The sequence below is a fragment of the Lepisma saccharinum genome, chromosome 29 (genome assembly GCF_977018435.1).
Source record: "Lepisma saccharinum chromosome 29, izLepSacc3.1, whole genome shotgun sequence".
Classification (NCBI taxonomy): Eukaryota; Metazoa; Arthropoda; class Insecta; order Zygentoma; family Lepismatidae; genus Lepisma; species Lepisma saccharinum.
The window spans coordinates 8,032,425-8,053,900 of record NC_139257.1 but is presented as its reverse complement, the minus strand read 5'-3'; the positions used below and the strand labels follow the sequence as shown (position 1 = coordinate 8,053,900).

Here is a 21,476-nt window from a genome sequence, read left to right as displayed (position 1 = left end):
AAAATACGAAAATAAGGGAATTAGAAACGTTTGGTGGTTACCGAAATTTTAATCTTTTACCGAATATAAGAAATTTACCAATTCAGGGCCGTCTGTAGCACCCTACAACCGCTCGAAAATCGTATGGCATACGGAAATCTGACTCCTCCGCCTTACATTTAAAATTATTAGTATTTTTCTTGGCCCTGGCTTCGAATCAACTGGCAATGGCTTTCTTACCTCATCTATCCACTACAGAAATAAGTAGGGTTCCGGTACCCCTTTCTACACCCTCGCTTTCGGGCACATTTCAAATATTTTCGTCAAAATATTTTGTTCCTCATAACAAACAGTGTTTGCAAATAGCGCGGAAGTTAATTTTTTAGATCTACGTGCTACGAAACTTACGTTTTTTATAAAATTAAAATTCCTTGCGTAACGTCAAAAAGGATCATAGCTTGATATCACAGACGCACGTCTGATTTTTCTTTTTCTTCTTATGATTGAATTGTGCAATGGGAACATTTGCGATTGCGATATGTTATTTGTGTGATATATTGGCGGATTAGACATTTCAGACATTGGATTTCATTTATGCGACTTCAGAAATAGGAATTAATTATTTTTTTTGGCAACTGCAGGCCGTAAAGGGGAGGGTTGTTTTTTTCTAAATGACTTGTGGGGTGGGATAATTTGCGTCTTCTCATTTTTATGATGGGAAGGGAGTGGAGGGTGGTATTCTGTGGAAAGGACAACAAGGATTTTGAACGTTGGATTTACTTCATTTTTGGACTTACAAATTTAACTTCGACCCGCAATTCAGTGCCTGGCCTTGGTAAAAAGAGGTAAGTTACCGGTAAGAAATATGTACCTTCTTAGGTTTAATTTTAGCCTTCATTTTTGGTATTTTCATGTGTCAATGCGGAAAACAGTGAGAAATAGTTTTGGGGGCGGGTGACTCCGGCCAATTTCTAACATGCATTAAAAAGGGACACTATAGATAAAGGCGGGGCCGCGGTAGCGGTAGGGGGCGGTAAGTCAATTACCCCAGGGGCGGAGCCCGGAATCAGTGCGAAATTTGGACTCAACAATTTCAAACGACAAAATCTGAATGTTAAATATCTGATATTTTCTAACTTCTTCGTTTTGTCAATTTTTGACATTTGTACTTACCTATCTGAGTAACACTTTACTATACCTGAGACAGATTCCTTCAAATTTACAGGAGAAAGTACTTACAGAAATCATTTTGTGAGGCGTTGTAGATGTTCCGGAATGTAGTTGTGTTCCATTTTAATGCGAATCCATGTGGTTTTATACGAAAATCTCTCCCCGACGTGCTATTCCTGCTCCCGCCATTTGCTTTTTACACGAGAGCAGTGAACGCGCTATTGCTGCGCGACCATTTGGTTTGTGGACGAGAGTACAAAGCGTCGTACGCGTAAACCCCGTTACACGGCCCCGTAGTCAGTGTTTCAAGCCACGCGTGTTTATCTCTACAAGATGACGTGTCGAGGATGCGCCGTGAGGATGTTGCCAGGTGTTGAAGATGCGGTGGAATTTTTAATTGAACATGGAATCGTCAAGAAAGAAATGGACTGCGGAAAATGTGGGAGTGTATGCACTTCACGGGCTACTTGTCTGAGTACGAAAAGTGATATAAGTAATTAAAAAAGTTAATTAAAAATTCCTAAAGTGTTTTTCATGTTTAAATTTTTCGTATATGCTAAATTGAACGAAAGGAGTGCTAATGGAACCTAACCTAACAGGCCTAACCTAACCTAGTAGGCATACCACGTCCCAGTAAGTAAGTAAAAAAGTGAATTTAAAATTCCTAACGTTTTTTTTTTCATTTTTAAATTTACCGTATATGCTAAATTGAACAAAAGGAGTGCTAATGGAACTTAACCTAACAGGCCTAACCTAACCTAGTAGGCATACCTCGTCCCCGTAAGTAAGTAAAAAAGTGAATTTAAAATTCCTAATTTTTTTTTTCATTTTTAAATTTTCCGTATATGCTAAATTGAACGAAAGGAGTGCTAATGGAACCTAACCTAACAGGCCTAACCTAACCTAGTAGGCATACCTCGTCCCCGTAAGTAAGTAAAAAAGTGAGTTTAAAATTCCTAAAGTGTTTTTAATTTTTAAATTTTTATTTGAGCATCCGGCCTAAAACTAGGTATTTTTCGGTAAAGGAGCTTGCAACACTGCATGCACACTCCAAATCGACAAAACACTGGCTCAAGGAACGATCAACGGTAAGCCATCGCCATGTTGTGTATGGAAATAAACAAGAGCAGTAAGTACTCGTAAATGTAAGAAATATACATGATTTTCGTTACAAATTCCATTATTTCACCTAAATAAGTGTTCCGGAACGCATAATAGTACGTTATCAATGTTAAAAAGTGGGAAAGAAATCATTTCCATGTGTCTCAGGTATAGTAAAGTAGTACCCCTATCTGCTTCGCGGAACATTCTTTAAGGTGTATTCACGTTTTTCGTCCAGAAATCGGTGGAAAATTTAAACTATAAGATTATCTGGTACTATTATCGTATGAGGGAAACACCTACGAATCATATATTTCGGACTTCTTTACGTTGCTAACGTGTTATTTTCGAATGTGGAACATTTCCTAAAGTGAAATAATGCATATCAATGACTATTTCTTAGATTTACGAGTACTTACTGTTACTTGTTGTTTCAAATCTGTAATACATTATGGCCGTGATAGCATACGGGTTTAGGGGGCGTTCTGAGAGTGTTTTGTCGATTTATGCAGTGTTGCAACTTCGTTCACCGGAAAATATCTGCTTTCGTGCCCAGATTTGAAATTATGCTAATATGTCGCAAACCATTGTCATTAGCCTCACTAACCATTGACGTTAGCCCCAAAAACCATTCACGATAGCCCCAATAACCATTTTCCGTATGGTTAGGTTAGGCAAGCATAGTTAAAAAAAAAAAAATACTCGACACGTCATGTTCTAGTGAAAACACGGCGAGGCTGAAACACTGGCTATGGGGTTGCATCATCTTAACACACGGAACATTGCACTCTCGTGCAGAAAGCAAATGGCGGGAGCAGAAACAGCATGTCAGACAGAGATTTTCGCAGAAAACTACACGCATTCACATTAAAATGGATCAAATCTACATTCAGGAACTTCCACAACGCTAAACAAAATGATTTCCGTAAGTACTTTCTCCTGTAAATTTGAAGGAATCAGTTTCCCTCATTCGATAATGTTACCGATTATTTTTGTTTGAAAATTTTGAGTCCAAATTACCACAGATTCCGGGCTCCGCTCCTGGCGTATTTAACCTACCGCCCCCAACCACTAACGCGGCCCCGCCTCTGCTTCGCTCCGGCTCTCCGGCTTTATCTATAGAGTCCCTGTTAAAGGCATGTTAGAAATTGGCCAGAGTCACCTGCTCCCAAATGAGCCTCAAACTTTTAAATTTGAAGAAATCCGTTACATCACACAAAGCACCTTTAAGATGTTAGAAAATGCTACAGGATCTTATTACCGTAAGTAGTTTCTTCTGTAAAAATGAAGAAATCTGTCTGGGGAATATCAGATTAATACCTGAAAGAAAATGCGAGGGTGTAGAATAGGGTACCCGACCCTTGAGTAGTTGGATACAGATGCTACACCACATTTCCGTCGAATGCGGAATAAAGGGAGTCTTCCTTTTTGCACAACAATGGAGCAACATTGCATTCAAATGTCACGGGGAAATGCTTTAATTGTTAGTTTAGCTAGGTTTAGTTCCCTTTGCACAAATAATAAATTTAATTTTGAATGTATTTTTGGTAACTGCAGCAATCCTAACAATCCTAACCTAACAACGTACGTAGGTCTCTTCTGACAGCAGAACACAGGGTTGCTTCAATGTTGTGCGATAAGGGAGACCAATGAAATTTTTTTTTTATAGGTACGTCACCCATACTTGCACAGATCATATGTACCCCTAGGTCACCCGCAGAGGGACCTCCGAATTTTAGCACCATTCGGCTAGCCAGACAACTGCAAGATGCATTTCAATTTCAATTTTTTCTTTAATAGAAGGCGAGGTTCAGCCTGGGGGGAGGAAACACGTGACTACCAACTTCCGGCTTGATTTACTAATGTAACTAAACCTGACTCGCCTAACCTAACTAATACATGTATTGAACAAAATCTTTGAACATTGTAATAGTAAATGAATTGCTGTTGGCAAGTACAGAATTAGGTACTTGTTTTACTATCCGTCGGACAGATTTCTTCATTTCTACAGAAGAAACTACTTACCATAATAAGTTCCTGTAGTATTGTCTAATCTCGGGAAGGTGTTTTGTGTGAAATTCAGGTAATTTTTCCATATCCTGGAAGGGGATTTCTTCAAATTGAAAAGTTTGGGGCTCATTTGGGGGCACGTGACTCCAGCCAATTTCTAACATGCCTTTAACAGGGAGTCTATAGAAAAAGCTGGGGAGCCGGAGAGGACGTGGGGCTGCGTTAGCAGTTGGGGGCGGTAGGTAAATTACCCCACGGGGCGGAGCCCGGAATCGGTGGGAAATTTCAGTCAAAAATTTCAAACGAAAATAATTTTTTGTTTAAATTCCGCACCGATTCCGGGATGGATAGCTCCAAAAACCATTCACGGAATGTTTCGCGAAGCAGATAGGTAAGTATGAATGTCAAAAATTGACGAAAACTCAGAAGTTATAGGTGTCCGACGGATAGTAAACTTTTACTGGTATCAGTTCGTTATATTGGCGACACTTCAAAATCGGATATTTTGTGTTTCATATGGTTTGTACTTACCAATTGTGTATTGCAGAACATATTTGAAGGTGCCATTAAGGTTTTCACACAATTAGAAACATTTTTGCACTAAAATAAATCATTTCTCCGAAGTGTTACGGAACGCACGTCATGGTGCGAGCCCCACAAACCATTCACTCATAGTCCAAAAACCATTTGGGATCTTATAACCATCCAAATAGCCCCAAAACCCATTCCTGGATAGCCCCACGGACCATTCACAGAAGGTTAGGTTAGGTTCAGTTAGGTTAGGCAAACATACTAGTTAAAAAAACTGCGTGGTTACGTTTTCGCTTAAATTGAAGCAACTGGAATTGATTTCCAACTGAAATAGATTGAAAGATGAAAGAAAATACCCTGAAGAACTTCGGCAATGCTACAGAAAATGATTTCCTTAAGTAGTTTCTCCTGTAAATTTGAAGAAAAGTGTCTCCGATATAACGAACTGTTACCATTTTCTTTCATCGTTCAATATATTTAACCAGGAAATCATGTATTTTTCAAGAAAAATATCTCACCGACGCACAATTGACATTGCTTTCGCTACGTGAACTGCATGCTGCGTACGTTTGATGACGTAAGCCCCTGTCAGTTTTTGCAACCCTTTTTTTTTCACTATGCGGAGCGATTTTACAATACCGGGAATTTCTCCATTTTGTTTGAAATTCGGCATACTCACTAAATTAGGGCTGCTAATCACGAATCTGAAGTTAAAATTTGGTGCTCAAGGGTCAAACTTGCAAAATAAGAGGGTCAGTCATCGCAACCGACAATGCACAATTGCTCATTATTTATCGCAAGATTTTCCGTTTCGAATACTTAAAGAACGAAATATATATATTGTGTGTTGAAGAAGCGAAGAAAGGAATCAAAAGAATCACTCTGTATGTGAAAAATTGTGTTTGTTTTCGTGTAAAAAGCATAATGGCACCTTGAACTATGTTCCGCAATACACAATTGGTAAGTACGAACCATGCGAAACTCAAAATATCCGATTTTAATGTCTCTCCGATATAACGAACTGTTACTGTCCGCAGTACATTTTTCGGTAAAACTTTGATACGGTCCCAATGGATTTTTTCATTTTTACACAGCAACTACTTACCGAAATGAGTTTCTGTAGCATTTAGAAGTTCGTGGAGGTATTTTCTTTTCTTCGTGGAATCTATTTCACCAGTAAATCGTGTATTTTTTTAACAGAAATATGTTTCCGGTGTACAATTGTTGTTCCATTCATTTCCTTGCACTACGTGAACCAAATGTTGCGAATGTTTGATGATGTTACTCCCTGTCAGTGTTTCCAACCATGCTGTTTTTGCAAGAAGATGACAATTTTAACTATGTTTGCCTAATGTACCCGAACCTAATCTAACCTAACCTTGCCGTGAATGGTTTTTGTTGTTCTATCCGTGGGTGGTTCGTGGGGCTATTCGTGAATGGTTTGTGGGGCTAAGCGTGCATGGTTCGTGGCAATTTTTTGTTTTCTGGGGCTATCTGTGAATTGTTCGTGGGGATTTTTTGGTTGACAAGAGTGGAAACACTGCATACCCAATGATGATGTACCACGCTAGTCAAGCTGTCTCGCCATATTGTGTCTTACGGAAGCAAAATAAGGAACAATAATAATTACTCCTCACATCACAAATTGAAATTATTTTCATGAGAAAAGCAAAATACCACCTCGAAGAATTTTTTGTAATGCAGAATACGTAAGTATGAATGTTAAAAATGACCAAACAAACGAGTGAGAGGTGTTAGGACCATACCAAAGTTTTACCCATTTTTCATTTTCTAGTACCAATAATTATATTTTTCCTTTGTTTCTACTTGGGATGAATCATAAACATGACATTTAGGGATTTTTTTTTCCCCAATTTTATTTGAAAAATACATGTATCTGTATTCCAGGAGATAACATGTGTACCTCCATTACATACCCTATTCTTTATTTTTTCAACCAACCTTAACTGCTTCTATAGTATTAGAAATGGTATTCATCTTTGTCATTTGATTTTAATGTTAACAGTTTATCAGAAAAGCAATTAAGAATCCCAGTTTAAACATAAGAAATCAGGGTTTCTTCCTATCCTCAATTCAGTGATTAATTTAGAATTAAAATTCTCTCTGATATACCATTGTACACATAGGTTTGAAGTAGTGTTAGTACAAAGCCATTTTGCTCCCCTCTCTGAAGTTATAGAAAGTTTTAATCAGTGGCAGGAGTATTTTGTTCCAAAATCTATCATTAGCCTCTATTGTAAACATGTAACAGAGCAAAACCTGGTGATGTGTATCCATTCCTGAATCGACGTAACAGTGGAATACATTCTTTTTAACAGAGAATAGAACATCTTGATTAAATGAAAACTATTTTAAAAGGAAAAATATTTGCTAGCATTTTATGGTAGAAGGAAATATTGTGGAAGTGTTCAGGAAAAAGTCATGGAGAGTATATTCCCTTACTTCTCTAGTTTCTCCAATTAAAATGTGAAAGGGGTACATCTTATCCTTTTAGCTTAGTGGAAGGAAATCTTCTGGATAACCCAAGTTAGATGCTTCTCTTAAACAAAACCTGCCTAGCTCGATGCTAACAATTTAATAAAAACTGTTGAATTAACGCATTAACTGCAGCAGAGCTATGTACATACTCTCTAAAATTGGGTCTTTATTTTTGCAGAGGATCTATATATAGACGATATTTCAAACTTAACGGTTCTTGTATAACGGCAAGTCATTTTATATGCTACTATTATACTGAACGCAACTCCAACTGGCGGTTGACCTTGATGGCTATTTCTGGCACACCTTGTCCCCAATCATTTTCGGGGGCATGTGGTCAGATCGGTGTCAACAAACTCAGTTCCATAGTAAAAGCTGAAGGAATCACATTGCTCTCCCGAAGCAACGTTGCCAAGCGTATTTCTGTTTTTGCCAGTTCTCTTTATATGACTGTGTGTCCGCCTGCATTCCAAACTGTTGATGGTCCTTCCGGAAACTTCATTCAGGACTGCTTGTGGAGTTGTACCATTAACCACCGCTGATTTCTGGTGTTGGCAATACTGTTGCCTGAGAAGACTCTTTCTCGCTTTACAGTACGTTGGGAACATGTGGTGGACCCAATGCTCATTTGTTTTGTCCCACGAAGCACGTTTGGTACCTTGTGACTCGAAAATGTTCAATCGCAGTCAAAGAAAATTCAACTGATCGCTGATTCACTGTTTCCCAGCCGCCAGTTGGAGTTGCATTCAGTATAGTCTAGGTGGGCCATTGGCCATCAAAAATTGCATTGTTGATGCTTTGTCAGTTCCTGAAATTTTTTTTTGCAATATGCAATTAGAGCCGTGATGTAGTTGGTAAGGTGTCTGACTGCCATGCAAGAGACCAGAGTTCAATTCCTAGGGTGGGTGTTGTGAGGTCTGAATTTTACCAGCCTAGTCCCTGCATAAAGTGGCTCTTGGACTCACCTAGCATCAAATAATGTGCACATGGATGTAACCCTGGAGGGTAAAGGTGGCTGGAGTTTGGTGCTGATCACATCACCTCCAAAATGGCCAGGACCAAAAAAATATGTAGTGGGGACCTACCCTCACATTCCCTAAATGTGCTTTCAAGGCATGGTGCTATATACAGGGGGAACCTTTTCTTCGACCTTACCACATATGGAATGTTTATTTGCAGCATAGTCTATATATAAATTGTTTTCCTTAGCTTCATTTTGCGGCAAGTCTTTTTATAGTTAATTTTTGGCATTATTTTTTGGCACTATTTATCTATATATAGAGATGATTTATTTTTGGTCGTACTTCCCTTCAATGTCGCTGCTGGGAAGGGGTTAAAGCAGTAGTTAAATGCGACAATTTTCTAGCTACATTTCTGAAAAATCATATATATTTTTTTATAAAAACCAAAGGAACAACTTCATATTAATGCCATGGATCAAGGAGATGAGTTTGCTACCCTGACATCTGAGACATCTGGTGGTGAAACTTCCAAATTACTAGCAGCTACTGACGATAGTAAGCCGGTGAGTTCAACGCAAGAGCATGGTTTGTTTTGCTTTGGAAAAATTGTTTGTTATTTAATTTGCATTTGCATGGTTCTTCCTCTACAAATACACATCCTTATTGCAATACAGAAAATGTAGATGTACTTTGGCTGTATATATTAGATTAGACTAGATGTGAAAGGTTGTTTTATATTTCAATTTAATTTAGCGAAAAAAATGAAAGGTGTTGTAGAGTGTTACCAAAACTACTATAAGGAAGTGTTATGGTATTCTTTGTGTACAATGTTAACATTTGATTCACTTCCGAAAATATAAGTTAATCTCCAGACTCTTGTGAACAATCTGCCTTCCTACCTTCATGATACCTACCCCTTCCTCCAGAAAAATAACACCTTTTCACCATTGTCCCTGAAAATCACCCTTGCTATGGATGATGTAACTTCCCTTTGCACCAACATACCTCATTCCCACAGCCTCTCGCTATCCTCCATGGTGGAGTAGTTAGCAAGCACATTCCGTTACGACACCAAGGGTCCCAGGTTTGAATCCCATCTTGGGCATGGATGTTCATTGTGATTGTAACAACTTCAATGTATCTTCATTCATTCCAATTGTTGAGATTAGCCAAAAGTGGCATAAAAGTGAAGGAAAATAAACCGTATCAATCACTCAAAGCCATCAACCTCCGCTTCATGGAGTTCTACCTCAGCAGAAGACCACAACCCCAGCACTAACTTCTTGATCCACCTAACCCACCTTGTCCTCATGTGCAACAGCTTCACCTTTGAAGACCAACATGACCTATAGATCAGAGGCACAGCCATGAGTACTACAATGGCTCCGTCCTATGCCAACATTTTCATGGAAAAACTCTAAGGTCCTGGAGAGACAACCCCTAAAACCTCTCCTCTGCCTCCATTTTATAGACATGTTCGTGATGTGGACACATGGGAGAACCATCCCTATCCACTTTCCTGGACCAACTCAGCCACGTCTGCACCACCAAGTTCGTCTGGAACCTCTCTACCATCCAAACTGCAAGTACACATTGAGGAAGGTCATTTGAGAACACCCATACATGTCACACCCACCAAGCACATGGAATGTCTACACTTCTCCAGCTCTCTACACTTCTCCAGCTCCCACCCATTACACACTAAGAGAGCCATCCCATTTCCTCTGATCCTAAGAGGACAACACCTCTACACTTAACCCACCTCCCGACAGAACTACAACCTCCGTCTACACCAATCCTTGTCAACTGTGAATATCCTTCCACCCTAGTCTCTAAGTAATCTTCCGAACTGCCACCAACTCTGCTGTACTTGTCACCCCAATTTAAGAAAATCAGGCATATCCCATGCTCTCTGCTCCCCATTCTTCACAGTGATCCTGAAACCAGAAACAACTTACCTGACAAGTCCAGAGTTGTTTTCAAATGCCTCCTTTCCAACTTCAAGACATCCTGATGTAGAACACCCCTTCACCACAAAACCAATATCCACACAATCATAAATGCAAGCTTGCAAGGTGCAAAACCTGCCACATTTCCATTACTTTTCACACCCTCAAGATTCATACAGTCACTGGCAAATTTACCCTTCACCCTAAAGGGACATACTGCACATCAAACCTTCTCGATGTCCTCACCTGCAACATCTGTGGTGGCTTTTTCTTGGGGGAATCATCAACGACCTTCAACTTCAGGATCAACAACTTTCGCTCCAACCACAACCTGGACTTCACCTTCGCCATCCATACCAACCATCACAATATCCCTTTCAATGATTGCTTCCGGGTAGCAAAAACACCCAACCCTCCCTAACCATCACTTTACAACTTCTCAAAACTTCAGATTTTCTAGTATCTGCTGTGTGTTTCTGCTTTCCTTTTTTGCTTGTTGCACACACACACACACACATACATGTATAAACATTTATGTATGTATTGTATATTGTCTTCAATTTGAGCACTATCTGATGTTTGTGTGTAAAATGTATTTTCAGATAGCAAGTGCCTTTTCCTCATCATCACAGATGGAGTTTCATGATCTCTCTTTGTCCAACCTACTGAAGGAAGAACATGAGTTCAAGTGTGAATCAAATGAAGAGTCAACTGAAAACACTTTGCAGCCACCACCATCATCAGTTATTAAATCTGAACCAAAGAAGGAACAAATGAAAGTAGAAGACCCAGGGGATGCTGTTGGTAGCTCCTTTCACATATGCTTGAGCTCTGGTGCTAGGAAGAATGAATTTTTACAGGAGGATAGTAAGGATTTCGATGTGAGTGATAACATTGCACAGTTTGGTGCTGTTGCATGCAAAAGTGATGACAGTGACAATGTTAAGGTAGAACCTGAAGATGTGAAGAGTGAACTCTCAATTGAACATAACGGTCCATCTGCAGAGACAGAAAGGTGAGTGCATGAAGCATTTTCAAATTAATGAAACTGACTACCACAATACTTTGATCATATTTCCTCAACTTGAATACTTAGTCATATTCAGAATTTCTTCCTGTAAATGGGCAGAGGCATGCATTTTTGCATGTAGCAATTAAACAATGAAGCATGGATTTCAACTCTCCCAGTCTCCCATCTTTAAGAACAAAATGTGGTTGGTTTAGGAATATTTTGTTATGAACACTTTCTGTTGTTTTTGATTGATTCATTTGGTTTATTTTACTTGATTTAAATTGATGAAGGCACTCTAACAAATAACACCCAGGCCCCATCAGGTATTTGAACTGGGACTCCAGGCATCATAACATGCTGTGCTAACCACTCCACCTGTTTTCATTCAATGGAGATGTGTTGTAGCAATATAAGGAGTGTTTTTATGTTACATTATTTATAAGGCCGCGGTGGCTCAGTCGGTAACGCGTCTGACTACCATGCTAAAGGTCCCGGGTCCGATCCCCGGCCGGTTCAAATCCGGGAACTTTTCTAACGTTGAAAGCGGCCCTGGTGCCCACCCAGCATCGAATAACATGGGTACCTGGGGGAAACCCTGGGGGGTAAAGGCAGTCAGGGGCGTGGTGCTGATCACATCACCCCCACTCACGACCGGATCAAGAAAGTGTGGGGCGTTACCCCCACACCCCCTATACGCCTTCATGGCGTGGTGCTAAGCACAGGGGAACACTTTACCTTTTTTTTTTTATTTATCATGCCATTACATCATTGCCAGCTCCTTGTGATATGTTGTGCACGTGGATGATTACTTATTAAATGTGGTATTTTGGGTTATTGTTCTTACATGATCTCACGTGACTTCAGGTGATGGTGGTGTTATCATTTGTGCAGGTGAATTCCATTCATTACAGTGACTGAGGTTCTGGTAGTGTAGGGTGGCACCTATTGTATCTACACGCTGGTGCGCATAAGCAGAAGTCATGGGACGGCCAGTTCAGACACGAATCGTGGCAGTGGAAGCTTTCCATCTGCACCTTCTCCGACCTGGAGACTTCTGTTTCTGCATGCTGCCATTGGCTCTCTATTTTCTGATCCATCGTATCATGTGTTCACGCTTTGGGAGAGGTGTACAGCTACCGTCATTAGACTGTCGTCAAGGTGCCTGCTACGTCTACTGGATGAAACACTTTTAGATGAACTGCCAAGATTTGTGTCAACAGGCCAATAATCCATGGCAGACTGATTGCCGGACTTGCATCTGCCTAAGCATAGGATACTTTTTTGCATGCGCACCTGCGTTTCGACGGGGTTGCCAAGTGATATTGGTAGATACAATATGCACCACCCTATACTTTCATGTTACTTAGGAATGTTAGATTTGATTGTGTTGAGGTTCCATGTATTTTTGGCTTCATGCATGCACATACAATGATATTTTGTTTGAAAGAAATGTGAAAGTGCTCTCGAATATGCTGAATTGGGCACGTTGGATGCTAGCATATATTCTTGATTATCCTTCAGCATATCACTGAAAGACACTCTTCCAACAGATGATTGTTTTTCCTTGTCTGGCAGTGTTAGACTAACTTTTACTCGGCTGCTGTTACATATATGTAACAACAAACATAAGGTCCAACTTTGCCGCTCTTATATATATGTAACACTTGGCAGAATCGAAAATTCTGCTGCTTTTAGGACCTTGATACTTTTGTTTTAGGTTGGAAACACTGACACTCGTTTTGTGAATGTTTCGAAATGTCACTAGGATGCATCCCCCTCCCCTCTTGCAACTGATGAAGGTCACATGTGGGAAATGAGGGTTGACAGCTGGACAATAAACACATGCAGTTTTTGAGCTTGCTTTTCCTGGTCCTCCAGAGTGAAAGCTTGGATAATCCAATGCTTGCTTTGCCATTAGCCCCGAGGGTTATCTGTGGGAGGAAGATTTGGATGTCTGGCACCACGAGGGTCTAAGAATAGACCTAGGTGAGCCATTAACACATGTGACACCAGACTTCAACAAAGGAAGGGAAATAGGACACTCGATGCCAGAAGGCAAAGCGAGAAATTTTTCTCTTAAATTCGTGGCTCTGAATTCTTTGTTGGTGAAATTTGTGCAACGAACTCTCCCTCCCCCCTCCCACGCTTTCCTTCTTTTTGCATCGCAGGCTGGTCACAACAGATACGACCCGAGCTGTGAGTAAACAAGTGCACTGAGTTTTGTGTCTGTCTGTGTTCGCTGTGGGCCTTTGTTCCTGGTGTGTAGTTAGTCCTTGCATCTTGTCTTCTGAAAATCTACTTTTTTATGTTGACTCGACTGTTCCGCCAAACATGTCCAGAAAAAGGCGATTGAGTGAATGGGAAAATTGTGACTTTCTAGATGACACGGACGCTGAATGTGACAGTGTCGGTCCAGAGGGCCACGAAGCGGCTGAAGATGATCATGATGCTGATTGGGAGGATGCATCCAATTCTTCTTCGGATGAAAATGATCAACATCATCATCATCAACATCAAGTTCATCAACCTGGGGTCCGCGGCCCGCTCATGTTCAGGGTCCAAATCCTTTGCCCTTTCCTGGCCAGCCTGGACCTAAGATGCCTGATCTGACTCGAGACTCTTCGCCATTTGATTCCTTTTGCCTATTCTGGACGGATGCTCTTTTCAACCTTCTGCTGGTAGAATCTAACAGATACTACCAGCAGTTTGTCGATCAGAAGCATCCGAACTGGGTAGAACCCCCCATCACCCTTCACGAACTATTCCTTTTCCTTGCACTCTGGGTTTATTTTGGACACAACAAACCCAACTACATGGAATCATACTTGCAAAAGAACCTTTTTCATACTCCTTGGGTTGGCCATGTTCTATCCCACAACTGCTTCCGTCACATCCTTCGCTTCCTTCACTTTGCTGATAATTCCTCTCCCCCGGAAAACAGAACAGACCGACTGTAAAAACTGAGACGGACTTTTGACCATTTCAGACAAAGGTACTTTGGCTTATACCAGCCGACGGAACACATTGCCGTTATTTTCAAAGGTAAAGTACTATTCAAACAATATATCCCAAAGAAGCACAAGCGATTTGGCATCAAGCTATGACATTGTGGTTTATCTTGTAAAGGACAAAGCCAGACAGAGTGCAACTATGACACTTGGAAAGGACAAAGCCAGACAGACTGCAACTAAGACACCCATCCATGCCCTGGTCATGGAGCTAAGTAGGAGAGTTCAAGGAATTGGTGATAACTTTTTATGGACAATTACTTTTCCTCCCCCGAACTTTTTGATGATCTTGCAACAAAGCAAGTGCAATGTTGTGGGACTGTCAATAATACTCTGTGTTCCATGCCCATTGACTTTAGGGGCCTCCCCGATGGCGCAGTGATAGCGTCATCGCCTTGTAATCAAGGGGTCCCAGGTTCGATATCTGGTGGAGGCACATAGTGGTTCAGATTCCACTTTAACCTGTAGGTCCAGTCCCGATTAGCCTTAAAGTGCATATAGTGGACTTAAAACACCAAATCAATCAATCAATCATTGACTTTAGGACGAGCAAGACAAAACTTGGCGACCTGGACGTATGTACAAAGGGAGACTTGACAGCTGTACGTTGGCGTGACAAACATGACATCTTTGTTTTGACAAATTTCCACAAGGGAAATGGTAACCCATTGAAACGCAAAATACACTGGTTACGTCGACAAGACTGACAGGATGGCCTGTACATATGCTGAATTATATGCCAATATATATATTAGGGTGTATCGAAAAAAACTTTTTTTCGAAATGTTAAGGTGGCTATTGCGGAAAAGTGGCCATTTGTGACCAAAAACATGTCTGATTTTTTTTCAGATTTTTTGGAGGTCGTTTAGGTGGTGCGCATCGACCTTGAAGTTTTGATAGTGATTTGGTTATGCAACACACACAACAATTTCACAAAAATGTCATTATTTGGCTATTTCATGTGTTTTTTTCTGCATTATGGTCGTTCATTGTTTTGTTTATGGCAAATATGTTACATTCGTGTCTTAGGGGTGGTTTCCTATGCTGTTTACGTATGCTTTTGGTCAAAAATTGTCAATTTGAGGCTAAAAACTCCATATTTTTCTATTGATGGTTTCCAATTGGTTTCAACTGTGTTTTATTCGAAGGTTTTCCGATATAAAAGACTAAATAAAATATTTTGGCTTTCTAATTGCTAACAGTTCCTCAATTACTGTCCAGCGCTTCGCTTATTTTCATAGCTTATTATGCTTTGAAAATAACCCAGAGCTCGCCACGAGGAGGTGGCTGGACTGCGAGCTCCACCCACCCAAATGATGTTGGCAAACATAATTTTACTAAGGGGCAGGCCAAGATTTTCTTCTAGTTTTCTCCTTGAACTTTATAGTCACTTTTTGTTTGAAATGTCGGCATATGTTCTCTAGATTCCAATTTCGCTTTGATGTAGCCATCACGTGTGCTGGCGCCGAAAACGGAAGAAGCAGCCTCTGTGATAATTTTCACAAGTCGCTCCACTCCTTGTGTGTGGCAGGGGAAGTTTTGAATTTCCGCTATATTTTTGTTTTTATTGTAGTCATCTACTTCTTCATTTGTAATATTATTGGCCAACGTAGGCTCGTGGAGGGAGCATGAAGCCCAATCAACCATGTCATAGTATTGGTCTGCATTAAAATTGATGGTTGGTAAAAAAAAAAGTGTGAATTCTTTTGCCTTTTTTTCAATCCTCTTGCTTTCTTAATTCTTTGCCAACCAAAACTTCTTATTTCTGGGATTTTGTCAGTTATTAAAGCCAGCAGGAGATTTTCAGGATGGGCCAAGAATGCGTTTTGTTGAATGACACTATTAATCAGATCTCTCAAGTGGTGTGGGAGAAATTGGGACAAGTGGATCAAATTCCAGAGGTGTCGGGCTCCGTCAGTTATTGATGGGTCCTTCTTGATCCCAAAGCACACTGGTGTGTACACCTTCATTATGTAGTATGTGGAATTTGATCTATTTGTCCCGATCTGAAAAAAATCAGACGTGTTTTTGGTCACAAATGGCCACTTTTCTGCACTAGCCACCTTAACATTTCGAAAAAAAGTTTTTTTCGATACACCCTAATATATATTATGCCAATTCAGTATTGTCAAACTGACAATGAAGTGGACAAACAAACTCTTCTTTTACCTTCTAAACCAATCAGTCCTCAATGCCCACATCCTCCTGAAGCAAGTTTCCCGGAATTGCTCACATCGTGATTTCCGAATAAGTTTGATCGAGGAGCTGATCCAACAGGTTTTTTTTTTTTTGGTTTTTTTGCAGGCTCCAATAGTTCCAATATTTTCCAAAATATTTTAGAAATTATTATACAAACAGTTATCAGATTATTTTGAAAATAATAGACTACTCACTAATAAACACTTTGGATTTAGGCCTAATAAAAGTACAACTGAGGCAGTGTTCACCGTAGTTGATAATATAATTGATGATCTTGATAATAAGTTACATGTTAATTTTAGAACCTATGACATGTCAAAAGCTTTTAACACGATTAAACAGCCCATGGCTGAACCTCGCCCGCTGAATAAAGAAAATTTATTATTTTATCTTATGTAACAAACTTAAATATTATGGATTTGATGAAAAATCTGTCAAGGTAATCTACTCATATTTATGTAATAGGATACAGACTGTGTATAGTCAAGGTAACTACTCTCAGGGTAGAATAGTGAAATATGGTGTACCACAAGGTTCTGTATTAGGACCTCTTTTATTTAATATATATATTAATGACCTGCCAGTATAGATAATGACCAAAGTGATGATACTTATTTGCTGATCATTTTGCACTCAAAGTGAATTCTCAGAATTAAAAATATATCAAAGAAATACTAAATAATCGAACAAATATTCTTAAAAATTGTGTTCAGCCAATAACTTAGACCTGAACCTAGAGAAAACTAGTGAAATGTTACTTATAACAATAGGGCAGCAATAGAAGACACGAAGCAATTAAAATTCTTAGGATTTTATATTGATGCACATCTAACATGGAACGATCATATTAATTATACAGCTAAACAAATATCAGTGCTCGATAAATTTTCTTCAAAGCTAGGCACCAGTTCTGAAAATCAGGCATCTGGAAACTGCCTACTTGCAATTGTGCATACTACAGAGTGTTTCAAAAGTCGCACAACCCAAACTTTGAAAATGTATATCATGAAAACCGTAAGAGGTACTATTTACACCAGGTTCTCTGCACTAAATGAATCATGTACGCTATCACTGGGTTAATAAATTTATGTTAGCATGTATCCAAATAGAAGCAATTACATTATTTTAATCAATATTGTTAATTTGCTGAAAACATCTTGAGAATTGATTTTCAACAATATATACCAACGTAGAAATTTTCAGCGGAAAATGCAGGTTCGAACAGGACTGGAACACGGGTCTCTGATATACCGTGCCATTGCTCTAACCACTGAGCTACTGAGCCAGCCTGATTTTCGCTGTCGCTGTTTTACCTGCATGGAATCTTCTCTGCCAGTGTTACCGCAACGGGATCTGTTGCCTTTGAAATACAGTAGACTTCAATGTTGCCTGGTTCCTCCCAGCATAGAGATGTTAATTATTGAAGATCAGGCACACACAGGAAATGTACTACGTAGAAATTTTCAGCGAAAAATGCATAACATCTCTACGCTGGGAGGAAGCAGGCAATGTCGAAGTCTACTGTGTTTCAAAGGCAACAGAACCCGTTGCGGTAGCACTGGCAGAGACGATTCCACACGGGTAAAATAGCGACAGCAAGAAATCAGGCGAGGCCAAGCCAGCTCAGTAGCTCAGTGGTTAGAGAAATCGTATGGTATGCCAGAAACCCAGGTTTGAGTCCTGGTCGAGCCTGCATTTTTTGCTGAAAATTTCTACGTAGTACATCTCCTGTGTGTGCCTTATCTTCGATAATAATACCAACTCTTAACAATTTGTGGCATCATTTGTTGGCGTTTGACTAGTTATAAAACAGTTGCTTTGTGAGGTACAGCAGAAGCAGGGGATTTTTCTTGGAAAACCTCTTGAACATGAGTGTAAGAATGAGTAGTAAAATACTCTTCAGCAATGCACATGCACTGCTCCAAAGAATACGCCATGCTGAATCAATTAAAAGAACAGACATAGTAGCGTCGAAAGTGAGCGATGAGAATTCAGTGTAACCAGAGGCAGACTAGGATTCTCTCAAGAGTCCAATTTCAGCACAAAATCTTGGTTTATGATTTTTCACGTAAATGTATAGCCAATACTTAGGCACATGTGGCATGTGTGTGTTGACAATATTTCGACCTGCTAGCATTGCCATACGTGTCCCAAAAATTGCACTTTTTCACTCAACCCATAAAATCGCCAATATAAAATCCATCAAATGTTGCACGTGACCAATATCGGTCGCAGATGACAGATTGACATGGCATCAGTCATCAGACATCTTATTATGACCCTTCGATAATTTCTTACGTATATTTCTCATTCAAAAGTGCATTTGTGGAAAATTTTTAACGCTGCCTTCCGCCAGTTATTAATTTATCTAAATTTTCTGTATGAAGAAAACTGATAATTTTAAGCATTGAAAAATAGTTTAATGGATGAGACTTTACAATGCAAAAAACCTGGTGTAAATATCTCTTACGGTTTTCATTATATATTTTTTCAAAGTTTGGGTTGTGCTACTTTTCAAACACTCTGTATATGAAGCTGAGCATCACGGTATTCAAAACATCGCGAAATCATTCGAGAAAAAAAGGAAATGGGGTGTTGGGGGACAAAGAGTAAGACATTGTTACTGACTCTCTTGAATGTTCACAACGTTGATTTTTTTAAAAAAAAATCATTTGCTAACTTACGCTGTACTGCAATTTGAACTTAGAATCATCAAAATTTCGTACATATTACAGCATAAGATCACAGTTGCCAGGCTGAAATTTTTAGTCGACCTGGCGACCAGGATTTTTCGAGCCCTGTATATATATATATATATATAATATATACCGTGCGTCCATTTCGATCTGCAGCCGAGAGATCGGGAGAAGCGTGGCGGGCGGCGCTGGCGGAGATGCCGACATTTGCGGCCTGAAATGCCCGCTTATTTTTATGGACATATGCAGACATTTATATAAATATTGCAAAATGAGCACTAACCTGTGTTATAAGAGTATCGTTTTAATTTTAGTAGCTTAGTGGCTGTATGTGCTGATGATTTTGACACTCCCATCTCCTGTGAAACACGGCGTAGAGGTTTGTTTGGATAACTTTCTAACGCTGCCCCAATTTCATCGAGTTCATCGAGGAAGCTCACGAAAACCATTGACTTTTAATGGTTTCGTCGGCAGCGTAATCTTGATACAGTGTTGCACATTCGAAACCTCCAAACGAACCCCATCGACACAAAACTCTTTCAAGGATATAAACTTAAGCAGGACGTTGCTGGTCAAAACTATGATTAAAATGTTTTATTATCTGTGACTCTTATCGTCACTTCTAAAGCGTATTTTTTTGTGTATATAATTGCAGAACTTGGATGAATTAAGATGATGAATTATAACCCAGGTTAGTGCTCGTTTTGCAATATTTATATAAATGTCTGGATATGTCCGTAAAAATAAGCGAGCATTACAGGCCGCAAATGTCGGCATCTCCGCCAGCGCCGCCCGCCACGCTTCTCCCGATCTCTCGGCTGCAGATCGAAATGGACGCACGGTATATATGTTACATAGACTGAGTGGATGTGATGTACTATTGAAAGTATATTATGCTCAAATTCATAGCATACTGAATTATAGTGTGCAAGTATGGGGTAATAACATGCAAATAAATAAAATATTCAAACTTTATAAAAAAGCGGTGAGAATAATCTGCAAGGAGTCCCCTAAATCACACTGTCGCCCTTTATTTGTTAAATTGGGAGTATTCAGTCTACCTTCACTGTATATCTATAGGATTTTATAATTAGTAGCCTACATAGTAATTTACAAAAATTTTCGACAAACAGTATAAATCAGCAATACAATACAAGAAATCGAGACAATCTAAGTATAAGAAGATACCAACATTGTAAATCTAAAAAAAAAATGACTTACATGGATATGGTGGTAAAAATTTGCAATCAATACCACAATATTTAAAATCTCTACAAATGAATAGTTTTAATAAGTTTATTTTAAAAATTTTGAGAAATGAGTGTTTGTCATTGAAGTTAATGAATACTAGTCAATAGATTTTGAGAAATACTTGTTCAATGAAAATGAAACTAGAGATCTTGATACATAAAATATGTCTTTACAATGTGAAAATAGTAATTATTTATTTTATTTATTGTATAAATTAATAATAATAATACAAGTTGACGTTGTCGATACATTCTTGTAATGTCATATGGCAATAAAAAGATCTTATCTAGGACTTTGCCTGGTGCTGATCTCGCATGCCTGGTGCTGATCTTGCACCTCCCCAAATCGCGAGATTGCAAGCTTCAGCAAACAGGCATGGGCCTAAGGGAGAATTCACACCGAAGAAACACGCAACATACAACATGCGACATGCAACACGCGACACGAGTGTTTCACACCGAAGAGACAAGATGCACGCGGCAAGTGACACTTGGTTTCTTTGCTCAGTTTGCATGATGGTACCGATATAATTGCATTAATCAGTTTATTAGTCACCCGAAAATAACGTAACAAGAGACATTGTTACATGTAAACTGCGTTGTAAAATTTGTGCAAGTTATTGAAAGTTGGGAGAGGCATGTTGTGCACGAGAAAACTGAGAAATAATATGCACTCAAATCAAACTGTATACGCTAGAGTTTTCAGCCTGAAAACTAGAGAAATGGTTCTCAACCTTCTTGAAACCATGTCAAGGTATTATTTTTAAGTCAATGCCCTTAGCCGAAAAATTTTCGTCGTAAATCTTTACAGTATTGAAGATTTTATGCATGAATTAACATGTACCTGTGAAATTAAATATTGATAAATAAATTCTAACATAATCATAAGAGTAATAATAGTTTGATTACGTGTGTATATTTGTTGACAAATATAAAAATATGGAAGACAAAGTGGTAACGTCGTATCCTTGTAATTAAGTGATCCCAGGTTTGATAACTGGGGTGGCACCGGGCAGATCCAGTTCTGATTAGTCTATTTGTGCATAAAATGGACTTAAAAAACGAAAACTCACAACTCAAATATGATATTGGGATTATGATAGTTGTCAA

At 39.3% G+C, this 21,476-nt stretch overlaps 2 protein-coding genes across 2 annotated transcripts in view; one reads left to right on the top strand and one right to left on the bottom strand.

Annotated features, from left to right (window-relative positions):
- LOC145981641 (phosphatidylinositol N-acetylglucosaminyltransferase subunit C-like) overlaps positions 1-21,476 on the bottom strand; it is an 80,885-nt gene that overhangs the window by 41,779 nt on the left and 17,630 nt on the right. The gene's annotated exons all lie outside the window — the stretch shown is intronic.
- On the top strand, positions 743-11,293 carry LOC145981547 (uncharacterized). The gene is made up of 3 exons (XM_083114857.1): positions 743-824; positions 8,702-8,815; positions 10,804-11,293. Exons 2-3 carry the CDS (start codon positions 8,723-8,725, stop codon positions 11,218-11,220), a joined length of 510 nt encoding a protein of 169 aa, XP_082970983.1. The 5' UTR covers positions 743-824; positions 8,702-8,722; the 3' UTR covers positions 11,221-11,293.

Excerpts from the sequence above, each read along its gene's own strand:
- LOC145981547 (XM_083114857.1), top strand. The coding sequence starts at position 8,723 with ATGGATCAAGGAGATGAGTTTGCTACCCTGACATCTGAGACATCTGGT. Across the intron at positions 8,816-10,803 it reads CTACTGACGATAGTAAGCCG|ATAGCAAGTGCCTTTTCCTC; the intron begins GTGAGTTCAACG and ends ATGTATTTTCAG.